Genomic DNA, 17,297 nt, shown 5'->3' with positions numbered 1-17,297 from the left:
AGAAAAAATGGGTGACTTTTGTCTTACTTCTTTCCCTCTAATGAAGGCCCTCCTGTCTTGTCCCTCCTCCTGCGTGAACTGAGGCTGACCCAAGCAGATGCCTGGTGTTTTGTTTTTGCTGGGTTCCGGAATTGTTTTTGCACAAGGGGAGAAATAATGATCTGTAGATAGACCCAAGCCATCCCCGGAGCGCAGGCGGCCGGCATGTACTGCCTTCCAGCCAGGGGAGAATTCTTGGGTTTGGAGCAAAATGTTTCTCATAAGAAAAATCAACAGTCATGTCTGTATTTACAGAAATTGGTGTGAGAACAGACCAGCTCTGTTTGAATAGTAGATTTTGCAGGGAACATGGGAACAAAGTCTCCCCAGAATCGCAGCCTGATCTTCCAGCTATTCCCAGGACAGCATTGCTGTTGTGCAGTGAGAGCTCCCTCTTTAAACACAAATTAGAACAAATAATAACCCAGAAGATTGCTATTTTCTCTTGTGTGTCTCCAAGTTACCCCTGTTTATTCTCTGAAGTGAGATTCACCCTGTCCAGAGGACCTGTGCAGCACCATTTGTGATGCCGTGGGACTTAAGTAGTCTCTTGGGTTTATACTGGCTACCCAGGGATGAATTTCACCCTGACTCCACAGTTTTGCTGCCTCTGTCCTGTAATGTTTTAGCCACAAGCCAGAACTGGCTGCTGCTCCCTGCCCTCCTGGGAACCAGGGACATCCATCCCCTGAGAGCCATTGAACCAAACTGTAAACCCTGTATGTGATGAAAACCGCTCCAAGCCAGTGGGTGCGGCAGCTCCCCCCGCACCCCTAGTTCCAGCACCTACGGTCTGCGCATGCAGCCAAGCTGCCCTGTAGCTATAGTTTGGCTGGCTGAAAACCCTGCCAAGGAGTAGTTTGTTCCCTTCCCTCCACTGCCATTTCCTTGTGATAATCCAGCCAGAGAGCTGGAATAATTCTAAATCCCATTCAGCCAGTCTTACGGCGGTGGGGGACACTGTGAGGACACCTGTCCTGCCAGTACCATTATTGTTTCAGTCACTTCGGGTGTATTCACCCTTAGGGTGCAGAGGGCTAGTACAAGACCTAGGCACTACCAAAGTCCTACCTTGTGCTGGCTCCTCCGCTGGGGGGTGAATCTCACGAGAGGAGTCTTTTCAAGTCCACCTCCAGACCCACTGCGGTGTTGGCTATTTGCTGTCCCTAGGGCAAGGAGCGTGGCGGGGGGTTTAAAATGAGCAGCTCATGCCCTCTCCACAGGCAGGGCGTAGCTAAGAGACACGGTGGGGTCTCGACCCTGCTCAGTGCCTTGCAGTGTGGTTCGCACCGCTCCTCAGGCCCTTGCAGGGTGTGATGCTCCAGGCTGCTGAGCCCAGCTTCCTTCTTTGCTTTCAGGTGGAGATGGCGACAATCGCGGCTCAAGCGGGATCCAACCTGAATAACCTGGTCTTGAGGGCACAAGAACTGGTCCTACACTTGCATGCGCTCCAGGTGGATAGACAAGAGTTTGTGTGTTTGAAGTTCCTGATACTCTTCAGTCTCGGTAAGTGCCCCAGAAGGGACTGAGTTCTGTAGGGTGCCGCTGGGGAGACACTGGAACGCAAAGCTAGCAAAGGGAAAGGCGGAGCAGCTGCTGTCTCGCATTGTGCCCGGTTGGTGGAAGCATGGAGAGCTGTTATTAGTGACAGGTTTCAGAGTAGCAGCCGTGTTAGTCTGTATTCGCGAAAAGAAAAGGAGGACTTGTGGCACCTTAGAGACTAACCAATTTATTTGAGCATAAGCTTTCGTGAGCTACAGCTCACTTCATCAGATGCATACTGTGGAAAGTTGTACTGAAGTGAGCTGTAGCTCACGAAAGCTTATGCTCAAATAAATTGGTTAGTCTCTAAGGTGCCGCAAGTCCTCCTTTTCTTTTTGTTATTAGTGACTGTTCTTATTTACTTGTGGCCCAGGAGCACCGAGAGACCCCCGCCATGACCGAGGGCGCATAGTGCCAAGCACTCTGTGAAGAGATAGTAAAAGACAGTCCCCTGCCCCAAAGAGACAATGAAGAGGGGGAGAAAGGGAGTATGGTTCTCTCCATTTCACAGGGGGAGTGAGGCACAAAGAGGCTGCATGACTAGTATCCTGTAGCTTGTATCCAGACAGAATGTGACTTGTTTTTAAGTTCACTGCACCTCCTCACGGTGTGTCCCGTGGAAGCCTTTCATCCTCCTGGTAACCCCTCCAGAGATAAGGCGTTTGCACCACAGACACATTGGTGCCTCCTTGTTGAAAATCCTCCCTGAACACCTCTCTGCTGTCTGATGGCCAGCGATCTCTCACTGTGGTGAGAAGGGGGTCAAGCTGCAAATCACCAGGTGCTAAGTAACAGTTCTCTGCAGTGCGAAGGGGTAGCAGAGATTCGCGGGAGTGACAGAGAGATGCACACAGGAGCAAGGCAGTCAGCAGGATATGGGATCTAATCTTCCCCTGGCAGAGGATCTCAGCTTGGCGAAACACAGCCTCCAGGGTATGTCCGCCCAGCACTGGGAGCACGTGTCTCGGTGCGGGAGACAGACATGGGCTAGCTGTCTTTGTTAAAAATCATAGCACAGGGGCACGGGCACTGGCGTGGGCTGGCTGACTGACTACAAGCCTGCCGATCCCCTGCATACATAATTCGGTGGCCAGCCCAAGCCACTGCCCTTGCCACCTTGATCACACTCGCGCCCCTCTGTCACCCTGCACTGGGAAGCGCCCTCCCAGCTGCTGTGGGGATGCCTTGGTGGGCTAGAGGGTCCCTACGCTGCTCATGGGGCAGAGGAATGCTCAGGCACCATGAGCCAGGAGAAACATACAGACAGGGCCTGCTGCTCCTGTCAGGGCGGAATAGCTAGAGATCAGAAGCCTGGTTTCTAGAGACATGAGGCCCCTATGCTCCTGCTGATGTGTGTCCTGGGATTCAGAGCTGCTTTGGGGTGAGCTGCTCTGAGCAATCCCCTGGCTCCTGCTCGCTTCTGCCTGCTCAGTGCAAGGTGCTGTTCAGAAATGTTTAAGTCCTGCTGGCTGGCTGAGACCAGCTCTCCCCTGTGTCGCCCCCACGAGGGCTAAGATCTGCCAGGGTCTCTGCTGGGAGTTCCTGGAACAGCAGGTGCTAGACCATTTTGGACAGAGGACACTTGGCCTGTGTGGCCTGCCAGAGCCAGGGCTGTGCTGCCTTCAGGGCACTGTATAAAGTGTCACTCAGGGTGTTAACCGACCACCACTGTGGCAGGGCAAGAGGCACTCAGAGGTGGATAAGTGTGTGGCAGCCGGAGGTGATGGGCATTGGGCACTGAAGACATGGAATGAAATGAGCACATGGGTGAAGCAGAGTTTGCATCGAGAGAGGGGGGTGCCATGCTGGAAATCAAGAGAAGAGCCTTTATTTGAGGGGATCCTTAATAGCAGCCAGAGGTTTGCAGTGGATGGGCCTTCCCTGGGGTGCTGTATACCATGAGGGCTTCTGCTCATGGCTCTAGCTTTCTCTGTGCAAAGAGCCACTGGCTTTCCTGGGGGCCTGGGCCCCAGAGGGGAGGCATAGGGCCAAAGGGTTCCAGGGGGCCAATGCTTCTTCCTGTTCAGTACTGCAGGCTGCTCCGTAGATGATGGCTTTCTGGGGCGGTAAAGACCAGAGGTAGCAGCACAGATGACAGGTCTTGGCGTGTCCCCCTGCCCCTAAGGTTTGCTAGATGTCTAGGAACCTGCCGGGCGCAGCTGGACAGTGGGCACGTCCCTGCTGCGTTCTCTGAGTCGCCAAGTCCAATTCAAAGCTTCTCTGATGTGGTGGAAACTAAAGGGAAGCTCTCACCAACCCTGGTCAGAGCTGCACACAAAAATCACTATAACCTGTCATTATCTGTAAGTCTGTGGGAGGGGAGCGTGGTGATTACAATGTAGAGTCTAAAGGGAGCGCCAGAGACAAACATGCTGAAAATAAACCTGCTGAGCCCGCAACAGCCAAAGCGCTAAAAGTTAATTAGGCAAAAACCTTTGTAAAATAGCTTGTAATTTTATCAAGAACAAGGAGGGACACAAATCAAATGACGACTCCTCACCTTTGCCCCCCAAATCCCTCTCTGGGGATGCAGCACCTCTGCCTGAGACCCCGGGCTGTTTGCAACCGCGCGAGTTCCCAGAGGCTCGTCCCACTGTGGTATTTTCCAGGGGCTAGTGTTGTAGCAGGGCATCACGCTCCCTGGGGAGGAGTGGCCACGCACAGCCTGGGCTGAACAGCGGCTGGTTAGATTGCTGCAGCAGCAAGAAATTGCACAGGCTCGGGGGCTGTAATGTGAGCGTATTAGGGCTTCGGGACAGTCTCTGGCCAGTGCTCTGTGCCCCTCTCAGCACCTGGCATCCCTCCTCATTCTGTGCGTATTTATTTGTGTTGCGGTAGCGTCTCGACACCCAGCCAGGGCTCAGGCCTCCATCCTGCTAGGAGCTGTATACAGGCATATAATACAAAGATGGCCCTGGCCGTATAAGATGAAAGACAGCAGGTGGATGCAGCTTAGCAGTGAAGGCAGGCACCCGGTGACAGCCCGCTGGGTCTGAGCTGTGTGACGAGCAGCAGTCACCGTGCACCAGCTGCTGAGCGAGTGTTGGGATCGCAGCAGAGGTGAGCTGCGAGGAGAGAACTGAATGAGGACAATGAGAGCTGGCTTTGCAGGCTGAAGTTATTCACAGCTCTCCCGCCCCGTCGGGGACCTCATCCTGAGAACGTGTAGGCATGAGACTAACTTTGCTCATGGACACAATCCCTTAGATATCTGTGGGGCTATTCACAGGAGAAACGAATATTCACCAGCAGAAATGTTTGCAGGATTGGATCCATGTACAGCAAAGCCGCTGCATGAATGACACTGGGCCATGCGACAGCTACAGTTGGTTATTTTTAATGTGGCAGGTGGTACGAATACATTCCATGGGGCGAACCCTTCAGAGAGCGCTTGGGTGAGAAGGGGGAGCATTAGACAACGTTATTTCAATAGGGCCCGTCGTGGCTCAGAGCCCCATCATGGGAGGCGCTGGACAGACACGTAACAGAAAGCTTAACAGTCTAGATGACCAGATAATATACTGACATCCCTCTGCCTCCCTTGGCTTGCAGCTCAACAGAGAAATTTTTAAAGCAAAAATATTTTTATTTTCATCAGAGTGTTTCCCAGAACGTCCTTTTCTCCCCTGAGCCCCAGAAAATAGTCGTCCTGGAGAAAGGAAAGTGGTGGGTAAGATCCCACCTTGGTCAGCATGCAGGGGCCAGTGCAGGCTCGTTCCCCATCCGGCGTTAAATAGGGCCTGTTTTGGGCAGTGAAACAAACGGGCTGATAGGGCCTTTACAAAACAGCCGTGTTGACAGAGCCTGGCGCAGGGACTGGCCCTATCTCGCTGGATTGGCGTCAGAGGAATGCAGGGCAGGGAAGTGCAGACTTCTCATGATAGAGCCACCGTCTCAGAGTCTGTGGTAAAAGTAACTCAGGCTGATTCACATAGTTACTTCTCACCTAGACACAATATCCCCAGCAGCCACTGGCTGGGAGAGCTGGCCCTCCTGCTTGGCCCCGCACATTTCTGGGGGCCTTGCCACAGCCTTTGCCAGCCCCTTTCGCTTGTGCATTGGCCTCCCGTCTCGAAACCCCACCCCTTGCCACAGATACCGTAGCAACACGCAGCTACAGGACCGAGGGCCTGCTGCAGGTGCAGGCTGCTACTGATCCCGCAGGCGTCTAATGCTCGCCTGGCTATGGTCCCGTGCCCAGGCAGAGCGCCTGCCGGGGCTGCCTTGCCCCCCTGGCATGTGCACGGCAGGGGCCAGCGGCGTTTCTCTGTCACTCGCCTTGGTGAGTGAGAGGGGTGGGTGGGCGGCTCTGGGGACTGACAGCCTCTGTTCAGCCACAGAACAGGGACAGCCTGGGCATCCGCAGGCCACGCGTCCTCCAGTGTGCCCACCCTGGCCTGGAGACCCTGCCTGGGGGAAGTGCCCGGGGCACTGCCAAGCCTTCACACAGCTCTGTCAGAGCCAGAATCACCCCTGTGGGTTTGAGGCATCTCATCAGCACCTTTCCCTCCTCCCCAGGCCTTACCCCCATGGCCTCCATCCCTGTGGTCTCCTCCTCTCCCACTTCCCTCTCTCCTCCCTGCCCTTCCTGGTGACAAACAAAAGTCCCAAGGAAATTAAGTCCTGTTTGCAAAGGTGGGTGCTGCACTTGCTGTGGGGTTGAGCTGGCTTTGTCTGACCATGGCCCACCTGGCTGACTGTTTGCCTGCCTATAATTGTCACTCTGTTCCTAGGGTAGGTGCGGATAATAAGGGATGTCTCCTCTGGCTAGTTTAGCACGTTGCACCCTCGCCAAAGGATGCCAACGTTCCTTAGCTCTGAGTAACACCTTCCATTCTCACCCGGCCTGCGGGAAGGCAGATAAGTATCCTTACCCGCGTGTTATGGACGGAGGAAGTGACTTGTTCAGGCTTACAGTTGGCTGCAGAGCTCTCAGATCTCACCTCAGCTCAGTAGATCACGTTCCCTCTTGTCCTATAAACACGGATCTTGTTGTTGTTCATTGGTGTGCCAAGGGCCTTTAGAGAGAGATTTAAAAAAAACAATGGGCCTAAATTTTCAAAAGATGTGTGATTCTGGGGGCCCCCAGTCTGAGGCACCTTCAGAGGATCCTGTTTTTCAGAGGGCAAGTGTTCAGCACTTCCTGAGAATCAGGCCCATGTAAGGTGTCCCAGATTGTCAGTCCAAAATTGAGACACTGCTCACTTTGGCAAACTGAGCTAGTCTCTCCTGCCCACTTCCCTGTGAGGAGTTACAGGTGGGAGGGGGGAATAACAAGCTGTGTGGTGTAGTAAAGTTGTGTGCCTTATATTACACAGGCAGTGAGCTCAAATGCTGTGAAGTTATTGCTCTTAGAAATGGGTCACACCTTTGATTCCCTCATTGCCAAATGGATCACTAACTTCTCCGTACTTTGTGAGCTTTAATGAGCTCCATTGAATATTCTCCATTGAATGAAAATATTTACATGCTTGTTGCTCCGGGAACAAACCAAGAGGTAGATACAGTCCAAGGGGTATATTCTGTGCACATTTAATGCATAGAACCAGCATTGCCAACTCTCCTGTTTTTAACACAAGTCTCACAATATTGGGTGTTTTCTTAAAACTCCAGCTCAGGGAGTCAAGTGATTGATTATGTGAGCATCTCAGCTTGTAGCCCTCAGAGTTGTGGAGAGGAACTTGAAATCATGACCTTTGCGCACCTTAAAAGCTCTATAAGCTAGAAAGTAAATAAGAAGAATCCCACATTTATTATTTTAAAAAATCATGATTTTGAACCTAATCTCATGACTTTGAGAGGCCCAGTCATGATTTTTGCACACTTAGGATTGGTAATAGTGGAACATCTCATGGCAGAAGGCGTGCGTTGGTTATCATGACACCATTGAATGCTGCATTGGTCTATTATGGAGTTAGGCTCCCACCGCCAATGCTGTTTCCTAACTGTCTCTCAGGCCCTTTTGGAAATCACAGCCAGAGCTTTCATCGTCCATGTTTTGCTGTTGACCAAGAGTACTTGGTTATGCTCCTGGCACATTCAGGGCTTAATACCATAAGAATTTCTCCAGCTGTGAATTTTACACTAGCAAATTCCCATGTCTGAAAAGTACCCAATGTGCAGCTGTATGGCACACAATGACTGAGGACTGATCCAGTTAGGGATTCGACCTGTGCTATTTAAAAGGTCTATTCACCCTTCCCATCAGCTAATTCTGCTGAGAGAGAGACGGGATAGAGTATGATCCACAATATTTCACAAAGCCACGTTTCATCTGCATTCAGAGTCCATGGGTTTAATTTTGCCCTGGGCAATGTCACAGTTGGGGAGTTGGCCTGGATGTAGCTGATGGCAAAATTTGCCCTAATAGCTCTGGCAGGAGAAAAGAAACTTTAGAGATCAGTGAGTGGAGTAAACAGTTACATTAGCATGATACAAGTAGGGTTAATTTGTACCACTCCTAAGTTCTGGCCTGGTACGTGGGGGTTTATGAACCCTTATAGCAATTAGGTATTATATAGGATTATTTTTTAACAGATGTGCTCTAGGATATATCTCATTTAACTGGGCTGCTCAGTAGGTCACCCCTGTTCAAATCTGGCTGGTTTATACTGATTTCTGTAGCTCCCATCTCTGTGCGACTGGGCTCTCCTTGGGAAATGCTGGTGAGCAGACACATATTCAGTCCTTGATCCTGCAATGGGGTCCAGGCATGAAGCAGCTTCCCTGCCTTCAGAGTGGCTGTGTGTGATCAAGACTTAGCCCAGAGCTGATGAGAAGGAGCCACTCCCGGCGCCCGAGAGCACATTTATAACCTTCCATCTCACTTGTTTCCTTTCGAAAAAGCTGTTTTAAAGTACAAGAAAATTAAATACGATAATTTGCTGTTTAAACAGTGATAAGGCTGTGACATAAACAGAACCCAGACTAGAAAATAAAAGGGCTGGAGGCTTGGGATGGCAGAGCCGATCTGAGGAGGGATGGGAGTCTGGGGGAGACCCTAGCCCCTTCCCCACTCCCCCAGTGGGAGCAGATGTTGTGGTGGAGTATCCTGGGCTCCTGCTCTCCACTCTGGCTGTGCCCATAATAAAAATCCTACAGTAGTATCCTCACACATTGTAGGAGGGTAGCAGTACCTTGCAGGGCTGGAGCGTTTTATTAGGATGTGGTGCTTTGCCAGCCCAACCCCGTTTGAACAAACCAATCTGTGTCAGGATCCTCAGAGGAAACATTCCCAGTCTGATGCCACTGCTCCTTGTTTGGGGCATGGGAGGCACTGGAACAGCAGCCTCAGCTTGGCTTATTCCTTTCCTCTGTGGGCATTTCTGCTGAATTCCCATTGCCTTTCCTGTGGATGAAATGTCAGTGGTGGCTCCGAGGGTGATAAGCCCCAGCTTCAGGGTGGCCATGGTTTAAAATCCTGTCTCCATTGCATGCGTAGAGCAGGCAGTAAAGAAACCTTTCCAGAAGTTAAGTGAACATGCCTGTATTGCTGTGCATTGTGCTAAGTATATTACATTTCTTCCTCTTTTTTCTTTCTCTGTGGCTTTCCGGGAAGGATGTGCAACAATACGCTGTATTTTCCTATGTCTCATTTTGCCCCAAATCCAACTTTTTCTCTCCATAATGCAAAGCTCACTTGGAGCAATAAGAACATAAAAATGGCCATACTGGGTCAGACTGATGGTCCATCCAGCCCAGTGTCCTGTCCCTGACAGTGGCCAGTGCCAGTTGCTTCAGAAGGAATGAACAAAACAGGGCAATTATTAAATGATCTCCCTTGTCGTCCAATCTTAGCTTCTGGCAGTCAGAGGTCTAGGGACACCCAGAGCCTGGGGTTGGATCCCTGACCATCTTAGCTAATAGCCTTTGATGGATCTATCCTCCAGGAACTTATCTAGGTCTTTTTTGAACCTAGTTATAGTTTTGGCCTTCACAACAAGTTCCACAGGTTCACTGTGCACTGTGTGAAGAAGTGCTTCCTTCTGTCTTTTTTAAACCTGCTGCCTATTCATGTCATTGGGTGACCCCTAGTTCTTGTGTCATGGGAAGGGGTAAACAACACTTCCCTATTCACTTTCTCCTCACCATTCATGAGTTTATAGACCTCTATCATATCCCCCTTTAGTCATCTCTTTTCTAAAGTGAACAGTCCCACTCTTTTTAATCTCTTCTCATGCGGAAGCTGTTCCATACCCCTAATCATTTTTGTTGCCCTTCTCTGTGCCTTTTCCAATTCCAATAGATCTCTTTTGAGATGGGGTGATCAGAACTGCACACAGTATTCAAGGTGTGGGCGTACCAGGGATGTATACAGTGGCATTATGCTATTTTCTTGTTTATTATCTGTCCCTTTCCTAATGATTCCCAACATTTGGTTCGCTTTTTTGACTGTTGCTGCATATTGAGCCAATGTTTTCAGAGAACTGTGCACGATGACTCCAAGATCTCTTTCTGGAGTGGTAACAGCTAATTTAGACCCCATCATTTTGTGTGTATAATTTGCCCGTCGCAGGCTCAGCTGTGGAGAACAGGATTGCATATTACGTGTAGGATGTAATTGCCTTTAACAAGAGAATTTCCACATTTACCACTCTGCCACAGCACAATCAAAGCCAACGCCACAGACACAAGAGGCTGCCATTTGAGTTCTAAATAGATTTCTCTCCTGAGCAGGTAAAGAGGTTTAATTAAAATTAGGGCTTCTCAAAATAGCAATATTTATGAGGACAGCACAGGTTAGCTTTGTTCTACAGAAGGGCTTAATAGAGCCTTAATGGATTGACCTATCATTCGATTTCATGACTTATATTCATGAAGCAGCTCTTCTTGGGGAGGGGAGTAAGAGAGGCTTTTATAGCCCACATTCCCTTAAGCGTTTGCAATTTATCAGCAGCTTCTCCCAAACAAAAGGAGCTGTGAATAGGAAGAACACTTGAGGGCATAGAAATAATCCCAGGCATATCTGTATGTGTGATTGGCTGCTTTGTCACAGGACAGAGTCTTTGCAACTGCTGCAGTGTCTCTAAATGAAGTGAGTCAATGTTATTTGGACAACATTCTTTATTCATTGCAGGAATGAAAAGATTATTCAAATATTCAATTAACCAGTGAATAGGGTCTTTCTGAGAACCAGGTGAGTTCATCAAGTAGAACTAGCTATTGTTGAGCCAACTCAGGGTATAGATTTGACATTTATCAATATAACTTCTGTTTTTTTAAATGACACTCATAATAACCTTATGCAGATAAAGAGATTTCATAACAACATGCTGTAATATAACAGAGACAGGCGCGTTAAGAACAAATGTGCCACAGGAGTGACAAGGGAATTCTGATCTGATAAAGTGTATGTTATACAGAACCTCAGATACTTCGTGACTATGCTACACAGTACAAAGCAACAGTGAGATGGGAACGGCCCATTAGATCATCGCCGTGTCCAGCCCTCAGCCAGTTCAGGATTGTTCCCTATGGCATATTCTTTATTCATCTGACTGGAGCAATGAGGCTTCCGCCACTTCCCTTATGAGACTGCTCCACAGTCTGATAGGCCTCTGTGATAGATATTTACCGAAAAAGGTTGCAACTCCTTTCAGTTTAGGCCCCAGTTCAACAAAGCACTTAAACACCTGCTCACCTTAAAGCCTAATGGCACTTAAGCACATGCTTGGCTGCTTTGATGAACTGGGGCCAAATTTCAGTTATGCGCTGATTCTGAGTTCCCTTTTCCCAGACCATGTAGAGGTATTTATTAAAATTAAAACATTTGGAAAGGGCAGTGGGCACTGTAGCCATTGTGAGGCAGAGCAGATTGTGTCACGGCTCTTTGTTAGGGCTTTTCAGCCCGTTTTCATTCCAGGTAACTGCTCATATCAAAACCAGCTGGAAACATTTGTGCAGTAATAATGTGTGAGACTCTGTATCAAGCGCTTGCTACAGTCTAGCTACGTTGTATCTGCTGCATTCCTTTCCATCATGGAGGGGCCACTTCTGTAGACCCTCACTCAAATAAACATTTACAGAAGTAGTACCATTGGTCTGCTAAGCCTGATTCTCCATCACTTCCTGTAATGGTATCCAATGACTGAGTTCATTCTCCAAAAGCCTTGGGGTGCTTATCCTACTGGCCTGCTGATCTGTATATATTTAACTTTTCCAAGTACTCTATGACCTGCCTCTTATCATCCTGTCTCCATTGTCTATTCCAGACTTTGTTTTATTTTGCTTGTTGGAGACAGATTCCAGGAAGAAGTTCAGTAGCTCATCCATCTCAGAAGCACATACTTGATGATTGTGTTTCTCTCCACACATACCAAGAGACTTCCTTTGCCATCACTGCTTCTCATCTGTCTAATATACTTTTTAAAGTCTTTAATCCATTTGGGTAGAACATTAACTCATTCTACTTTTTTGCAGTTCTAAAGCCAAATTCAGTCTTGGTGTAAAACCCTACAGCAGTCAATAGAATTACCCCAGGAATTTGTACCCTAATCTTTTCCCTGTAAGTCACTGTGTATTCTTGCTCAGTCCTTTCCCTGGGCAATTTCTGTTACAGATTCCTTTGTATTACAGACGTTTGAGGCAGTCTCGCGTGAAGGCATTTCCAGGGAACTGCTGAGTCTTTATTACACTAAGATCTAATAGTGTCTATAATGGGTAGAAGGAAACCTCTGGGCCCAAACACTCCAAAGTGCCATGCTCCAAATCTGGACCCAATTCTGACTCTTCACAATATTCAGCTTCAAGACGTTTGAGCTGCCGTCTCTCATCTGAACTTGAACCTAAAAGGGCTGGTTGCTGAGGCCCATCTCTCCACTGGGTGCGTGCACACAGACGTAACAGATTTGCTGTCAGACATAATGGCACTTGTGGTTGCAGCTCCACCAAGTACAGGCAATCCTGTTAACTCCGTCGGCCCGAATGTTTTCAGAGCGGATGTTTATAGCACGGTCTCATGTAAGTCGGGGCTCAGGTATGATCACTGTGCACTTCTGTAGTAGCCTAATAACATGGAGTATGTTTAGTGCCATTTTACCAAAGCCTTTGTTAAATACACACATCACCCAGATTTCAACATGTTAGATTTAAAAAATGAAATTAATTAGCCGAACAAAAATGGAAAACTCAAGTCTTCTGTATTGTCAAGTGCCAGAATAGCATCCTGCCACCCGCTGGGAAGAGTTGTCATAAAACTCCTTAAAGGACCTGGAGGGGCCAGAAAGACTAAAGCCATGCCTACGCTACCACTTATGTTGGCAACACTTATGTCCCTCAGGGGGTGCGGGGAAAAAAGTGGTGGTGTGCCCAACACTGCCAGAGAGAGAGCTTCTCCCGCCAGCAGAGCTCCCGCCGCTGGTGGAGGTGGTCTTATGTCGGCGGCGGAGGCTCTCTCCCATCGGCCTAGAGCGGCTACACGAGCGGCCTTGCAGCGGCGCAGCCGTGCCCTTGTAAGCTCGCGAGTGCAGACATGGCCTTGGTGTCAGAGAGAGCAAACAAGAGAAATGAACTGCACATTCGATTAGCCCAGTGAAGCCAAACCCTTCCCTTGGGATCTGACTAGAGTACAATTAAGTGCTGACATTTGGACAACTCACTCTGATTTTTGTCAAATTACCACTTAATACTGATTGGTGGCCAGGTTCCGGGTCCATCTCACCTGAACGGTGGTACCTCCATCAGAACGCAGCCCACTGGAGCACTGGGCTCAGCATTGTCCTGGAGGAAGAGGTTCCTCCTCGCTGTGGGCAGGATCAACCCTGCTTGGCTTATGAGGTCACAGTCCAAGATAGCAGAGCCGCAGATCGTGGACGTGAGATGGGTCTCTATGGCTGCCGAGAAGTACCTGACTGAAGAGTGGCTTGATATGGAAAATAGGATTACAGTCAGGCATTAGCCCCACTAGGGACAGACGAAAGCCAGGGTGTGGGTTTGTGTTTTCTTCTCTCACAAACAGCAGCGAGTGCTTTTAAGTGATTTTTTTTATCATGATCTTTTACCAGGGCGGCATCCTGGTCTTACTGATTTGAAACCCACAGCAAGGTGTGCAGATTATAAGGATAATCTGGGGGTGCTCATGTAGCTCAATGTGCTAGGAGTTGTGTCTCTCAGTAGCTAGGTAGTGGCTCCGCACCGGAGAGCTTTCTGCCTTGCATTTCAGTAAGCCCAGTTCCAGGCAACAACAGTGTTACCGGAGAATTGTTTAGACACTTGCGAGGCATAAAGGCTCAGGGTTACTATGTTTGCTGAGCTCTGTTGCCACATTGAAAACACCAGGTTTATCAGGGAATTAAGCCAATCTTTTCATAGACATTCAGAAATGGATGAGCTCTAAGGCTAATGGCCTATAAGATTTTCTTTGATTGTGTGAGATGGAAGTGGGCACAGCAGCCATTAAAAATTCATCAGCTCTAGAAGCTGCGAACTTGCTGACCTGGCAGCTGTTTAGCTGCCTGGATTCTGGCTGTACCCCGCTGGCTCTGCAGTATCCTCCATGGTTCTGCTCATACAAATGAGGGATGAAAAGGTCCCTAAGGTCCTCTAGTAGTTCATCTATCTTCTGCTACTCTGTTTTATAACAAGGGGCAGGGTTCCTGCCTAGGTTTTTCCCGTCCCTTATACGGAATAAGAACAATTCCATTTTCTAGCTATGCCACTTCTCTCTCTCCCACCCTTTTCTGTGGATCGCAGAACACGCCCCCCCCCCCCCCCCATGCATGTGTATATATACACACACACACTCTCTCTCCCACCTCTCCTGTTAAGCTGAATGTTTTCACCTCCAGTCGTTCCTCTTCCCAGTGCTTTGTACTCGGCTGCATAGCCTTGCTATGACTTGCCCACTTTCATGGTTTGGTGCCCTCATCCCCTTGCGGCAGACTCTCTTTTCTCTCGGGGGCTGACTGATTAAGAGAACACCAAAACCCACCCCGAGGCTGGTCCTGTGTGGCCTTGCTAGTCCCCTCCCTCCAGCCCAGAGTGCTTCCCTCTCACAAACACCCTCTTTCCTCAAGCTGCAAGCCAGTTCCTCGTGCATTCATGACTCAAGCAGGTCAAAGAACAGGTGAAAAAGCATAACAAGTTTTTTTCACATTTTTTCATAGAGAAAACTCTTTGATGAACATTTGCTGCCCAGCTCTCTTTCTGAGAGTGTCGCCGAGATGCTTCACCACCTTACTAAGGCCTGTGGGACGGTCCACAAGAAACTCTCCCCAAAACTCCTTCCCCTTCCCCACCCCGGTACCTGCAGGATTTGATGGGAACCTGGCAATGGAGCAGGGCTTTATTTCCCACTTGCTGGGAGATCAGGGTTTGGAATTCTCTGTCTCAAAAGTGCTAGCAGATTCAATCAGGTGCAACGATTGTTTGGACAGCAATGGCCTCTCAGTAGAGTACTCGCACACGTAAGAACTGGCTCACATGCTCAGCATTAAACTCATTGCTGAATGTGGGGGGCAGGGTGTCGGGATTTCCTCCCTCCCTGTGGCACACTGGATGGATTTAATCTTTCTTTAGAGCACCCAGCAGAGATCAGAGGAGGGTGTGTCTCACAGTCAGTGTCCTACCATTGCAGTGGTGGTGATACAGATGGAAGCAGAAGGATGTAAGCACTTCTGTCCTTCAGTCTTTCCTGTCTCCTCCCAGGTTCCTGTTGTCCCTTAATGCTATGCTTTTCCATACAAAAAGAGCAGCCTCTTGTAGACTTAATCCCTTTTACCTGAGAGTCAGAAAAACAACAATAATAGGAACGTCCCCGCAGAAGAGCACCAGGTGTGGGCATCTCCCCTGGAATGCGTGCGGCCGCCCTGGGACTGGAGGAAGTGCTGTCTGGAGCAGCACTGCAGCGTTCTTAGAGACCAGTGTCTAGGTGCATTGTGGGTCCATAATGGGGTCTGATGTAAATGTGACACAGGGCTGCGCTTTGGGCCATTTCATGAGACGCTGCCTTTTGTTTTCCTGTTGCAGATGTGAAATATTTGGAAAACCACAGCCTGTCGAAGGATGCTCAGGAGAAAGCCAACGCAGCTCTGCTGGAGTACACCATCTGCCACTACCCTCACTCCGCAGACAAGTTCCGTCAGCTCCTTCTGCGGCTGGCTGAGATCCGCTCCCTCAGCATGCAGGCCGAGGAGTACCTCTACCACAAGCACCTGAGCGGGGAGGTGCCTTGCAACAACCTGCTCATTGAAATGCTGCATGCCAAGCGGACTTGAGTGTGGCTCGTCCCGACAAGAGACTCGCAACGGAGCTCCTCAGAGACATTCCCTGCTGGGAGCATGCAGGAGAGGCAGAAGGAAGCTGGGGGGGCGGGCCTAGCAGCACTGCCTGTCCATCGCCGCCTCGCCCGGTGATTATATTTAACCAGTACTATTGGAAAGTTTCAGATGATTTATTTTAATATACAGTAACTATGGTTTAACAGCTCTAAGACGAATATGTTCCACTCTGTGCGGACTGCCCTTCTGGGACCATTGCCTGTCCTACATTTGGCTTTCCCTGACTACATAGCATCGATTTGGCTTAACACAAATTCCAGGGTGTGGAGGATTAAACCTTAGAAATGGCTTTTCTCTTATTTATGTTCATTTTGACTGATTTTTCCTCAGCCGCTGTCTGCCCTAACCCTGCCCCCTCACCTTCTGCCCACAAACATATCTCAGGACCCCACTTGCAAAGCGGGGAGAGAGAGGTAAAAAGATACCTTGCTGGTTTTAGCCTTCCGACAGGCCAGGGCTTCTCCAAATGATGCTCTGTGGTTGTCGCCACCTCCCTGGGGGTGAAACACTTTGTGGAGCAAGCAATGGGCCTGCAGGGTTTGAGCAGGGAGACTGCCTTGTGGAATAGTTTGCAGAACGGAGATGCTAGAGCCCCCTGGAATGGACATAGACTGGGACATGGTACTGGGGGAAATGCAACCACCTACATGTACCAGGATCCAGCCATTAAATCCAGGGAAGAGAAATGATCATATCACCATCCTGCTCCTGCCCTGTGTCCCAGGCGGGCCTGGGATTTTGAGCCCCAGAGCTCAGGAAAGCCATGAGAGTCCCATTTTGGGTCAGGAGACAGTGCTTGAGATAGGGTCACCGTGTCACCACAGCCAGTACACAGCTGTAGCAATAGGCCGGCTGAGCAGCGTCAGGGGCCTTAGCAGACTTTTGGTCACATTCTGACTGGGGAATCGCCTTGTTCTCTGAGGTCAATATTATAGCACAGCCCCATAGTATCCAAGTGCTGAGAAATCGCAGCTCCTCCGTTCAGTCATTCGTCTCTGCATCTCTTAGCCTGTGTCCTGCACCCCCCTGGGCTGGAAGCTGCTTGCGGGCTGGCCAGGCGAGTGTGCCCCTAGGACGGGCTGATGGACTCCTGCAGTTACATGAATCAGGAGACTGTTACAGGAAGGAACGGGGAACTGGACAGTGGAGAGCCAGCCTTTTCCCCACGAGCTGCCCCATTCCCCGTGGGGTGAAGAGCAGGTGCAGACTCGGACTGAGGGATGCAGGTGCAGTGGAACGTACCATTCCTCGTTCTAAGCAGGGTGGAGAGTAGGGTTGCTGGGACAAATTCCTCCCTGGTGTAACTGCACCGGGCTGTTGCTGAGCTGAATGTGGCCGGTTGTGTGTGCAGGGGTGGGTGGCAAAGGCTCCCTTTCTGAATAAGCAGCTTCCTGACTGGCTACAGTGCTGTTTATTCAAGTTTTGTGGCTGGCTAACAGG

At 49.6% G+C, this 17,297-nt stretch overlaps 1 protein-coding gene across 1 annotated transcript in view; it reads left to right on the top strand.

Moving 5' to 3' along the window:
• Window positions 1-15,794, top strand: part of NR5A1 (nuclear receptor subfamily 5 group A member 1) — a 51,398-nt gene extending 35,604 nt beyond the window's left edge. Inside the window, exons 5-6 of the mRNA XM_077835935.1 lie at window positions 1,398-1,545; window positions 15,547-15,794. Of these exons, the coding sequence (XP_077692061.1) occupies window positions 1,398-1,545; window positions 15,547-15,794 (396 nt within the window). The remainder of the gene's footprint in view (window positions 1-1,397; window positions 1,546-15,546) is intronic.
• The last annotated feature ends 1,503 nt before the right edge of the window (window positions 15,795-17,297 follow it).

The sequence above is a fragment of the Eretmochelys imbricata genome, chromosome 16 (genome assembly GCF_965152235.1).
Source record: "Eretmochelys imbricata isolate rEreImb1 chromosome 16, rEreImb1.hap1, whole genome shotgun sequence".
Taxonomy (NCBI): Eukaryota; Metazoa; Chordata; order Testudines; family Cheloniidae; genus Eretmochelys; species Eretmochelys imbricata.
The sequence above is the reverse complement of the archived record's forward strand: the minus strand, read 5'-3'. Positions and strand labels throughout refer to the sequence as shown.